The 3,150-nt window shown below is 44.4% G+C and overlaps 1 protein-coding gene across 1 annotated transcript in view; it reads right to left on the bottom strand.

Moving 5' to 3' along the window:
- cmip (c-Maf inducing protein) overlaps positions 1–3,103 on the bottom strand; it is a gene marked incomplete at its 3' end in the record, with an annotated part of 24,575 nt that extends 21,472 nt beyond the window's left edge. Inside the window, 1 exon segment of the mRNA XM_014020597.1 lies at positions 2,187–3,103. Coding sequence (XP_013876051.1) covers positions 2,187–2,525 — 339 coding nt within the window.
- Between the last annotated feature and the right edge of the window lie 47 nt (positions 3,104–3,150).

The raw sequence follows: 3,150 nt of genomic DNA, 5'->3' as shown, positions 1-3,150 counted from the left end.
ATTATATTTTGACAAAATGCAATTTTTGTTAACATTTTAGTCAAAACACTATATTTGCCTTTTCTCCTGATACAACTTTGATTTAATCCTGGTTTCGATGTGTTAGGTCACACGTTAACAATCATTAATATAACAATATTAACTATATTCTGCACAGAAAATATTCTCATGTTGACTCTGAGGAATGGGTCAGCTGGGTTTTTAGTAAGGATGCACGATATATCAGCACTAATATTGTATCGGTCCAGTCCTGGTCCTTGTTCAGAATATCAGCGGGGGTACACATTACCTTTGGACAACATATTTTCATTTTGGACACCCACATCCTGTCTCAGTTCTCTGCCGCAGGTGTTCGTCATTGTGAAAATGATCGGGATAAAAAACTTGGTAAAACCAAACAGAACTCTAAACTGTAACTTTTAATAAGGTCACGTACACAGTTTACGCATATTTAAGTGAAAGTGTTTGACCTGTGAGCAGAAAGAAGATTATGAATGTTGAACTTTATTTCAAAGAAGAGAAAGAGGAAGTTTTATTGTCAACCTGCTGACTGACAACAGTTATATATAATAAACTTTGTCTACAGAACAATATACTTGGTAAATTACATTTTTCTTGAGATTGTTTTGGACAACCAGGTTTTGTCAACAGGCTGTCCGCTGGACAACCTGAAAATTTTCCTTATGTCTACCCCTGACCAGTATCGGTCTGATATGTAAAACTGGGCCGATATTAACGTCTGATATTGATTTTCTGTTTTTTATCTCTTTGTGTTTCTGTTTTGGGAGGACAGCTGGTTGGCTGAGTGCTATCTGATCAGGATAGTGATATTGATGCTGCAGCAGGAATAGGGTCATGTCAGGGGTCTGCTTGTTTATTTACTGTAACAAAGAAAGACCCAAGTGTGTTTGTGTAATATCATTAAATATTGGTTATCGGCAATAACAATATTATATTGGATATTGATATCGGCTGAAATTTTCATATCGGTACATCCTTAGTTTTTAGTGCTTTAGAGTTGACTTTTGCTAATTTTTAAGTGTGTTAGTGCTTTAGACTTACGGGACCTAAATGTTAAAGTTGGTGCAACTAATTTTTAGATTAGTGCTGCCCACCACTGCTGCTGCTTACCAAAATAAACCAACATTTATAGAAAAGATTTCTTTTGTAAAATATTTATTCTGCCAGAACAAGCCTTTAGAGTGAAGAGTAACACGTTCACCACAAAACCTCCTGCTGCGCTTTTTACTGCATCACAACACACAAACAAACAAATAATTAGGAAATAATAAACTCCAAAATATCGATTTTAGTTTGAAAAGCCACAGCGTCTGAGCCAATCACTGGGAAGATGTCAACAGAACGGCTGTCCTGATGCATCTCATCTAAACAGATAAAATGAGTTCATCCTCTGGATCTACTCAACCTTTAACTAAATGACTGATTTTCAAAATAAAATACCCGTATTACATACAGAGTTGGAATATAACTAAGTACAAATACTTTGTTACTGTACTTAAGTAGAATTTTTGGGTATCTGTAATTTAGTTGAGTAATTATTTTTCAGTGTACTTTTTACTTTTACTCATTACATTTTTACACAATTATCTGTACTTTCTTCTCAGTACATTTTTTAAAAAGATAAGAAGTATATAATATATAACATATATAATATAGTTTTTGGAGAAGTTACCTCCCAATAAATGTCATTTTGTAAAATCTAACTGCTCACTTTTACTCAGTACTTTTACTTTTAATACCTAAGTAGATTTTGTGTCAGAAATTTACTTTTGATACTTAAGTACAAAAAAGCAGATACTTTAAGACTTTTACTCAAGTAATATTTTTAGAGGACTTTTTTACCAAAGTATTTTTATGATTAGATACTTGTACTTTTACTCAAGTATCACTTTGAGGTACTTTATACAACACTGATTACATACATCCAGTGTTCAAAAAGTATTTTTAATTTGTACAAAATGATACGTGGACGGGTACTGGTCCGGGTCCCTGGGGACTGAGGTATGGGGGCCACTCCTGGCCCGCGGGCCGTATCTTTACTGACCTGAGGAAAATGCGTCAAAAGCCTGTGCGCGTGACCTGCCTGCGCGTCTAGACATGCAAAGACAGACAAACAAACACGCGAGGTCTCGTGCACGCACACACGCACGCGCACGGCCACTCACCGTGGCGGACGTCAGGCAGCTGTCCGTCAGCGTCAGGTGGTGCGGCTCCCACCTGCGCAGGAACTTGGAGGTGAGGATCTTGCTGAGGAAGGTGCGCGGGTGTTTCAGCACGCACACCTGGATGTCCCCCTCGTGCAGCAGCTTGTAGCGCATGCCGCCGCAGGGGTGGGGGCTCCTCCTGCACGGCCCCGGACCCGGACCTGGACCCGGCCCCGCGCCCACCTTGGTGTTGTTGCTCCCGGGCTCGGACATCTCCCCCAGGAGCGGCTTGCTCTCCTCGCAGGGGTAGAACTGGTTGTTGTGCAGCTCGTTGGCCCCCCCGCTGCCGTTAAAATCCATCTTATCACAAACAGAACCTTTCGGGTGGTTCTGGAGGAGGCGGGTTCCGAGAGCCCACAATAAAAAAGAAAACAGGCGGATAGGTCGTCCGGATCGAGCTGGTGGGGGGTGGGGGTGGGGGGCTACCTAGCTCCCAACACGACCTCAGACACCGACCCGACAGGCTCCGAACCGCCGCAGAACCGCGCCGAACCGCAGCTAATCCACCGACTGATCCAGCTGCTCGAAGCTCTGTAAACAATCCACCGATTTCCGGGCCGATCAGAACCGAGCCTCCCCCCCACCCCGCCGACAGCTAGCTCAATACGTTAGGGCCACCATGGCCTGGGCCGCTCCGTCCCGTCCGGAGCCGGGGGCAGTAATCCACAGCGGGCAGGGAACCGGCGGAACACGGAGGGACATCCAGCGGCTACGGTCCTCGGTCAGATCCGGAGGCCATTACGGGCTGGACGGGGCTTCGCTCGGCGTTTCTTCCTCCTGCTTCGCCTCCTTCTTCTTCGTGTGTCTCGGTGTGAAGAGGAGCCAGCGCTCTCCGGCTGCGGCGCGCTGATTGGCCTCTGCTCGGTCACGTGACGCCGGACTGACGTCAATGGGAGTCGAGCGGATGAGCGGTGTTTCTTTTGTG

The sequence above is a fragment of the Austrofundulus limnaeus genome, unplaced genomic scaffold (assembly GCF_001266775.1).
Source record: "Austrofundulus limnaeus strain Quisiro unplaced genomic scaffold, Austrofundulus_limnaeus-1.0 Scaffold259, whole genome shotgun sequence".
NCBI classification, from domain to species: domain Eukaryota; kingdom Metazoa; phylum Chordata; class Actinopteri; order Cyprinodontiformes; family Rivulidae; genus Austrofundulus; species Austrofundulus limnaeus.
Note: the sequence above shows the minus strand (reverse complement) of the source record. Positions and strands in the feature narration are given on the sequence as shown.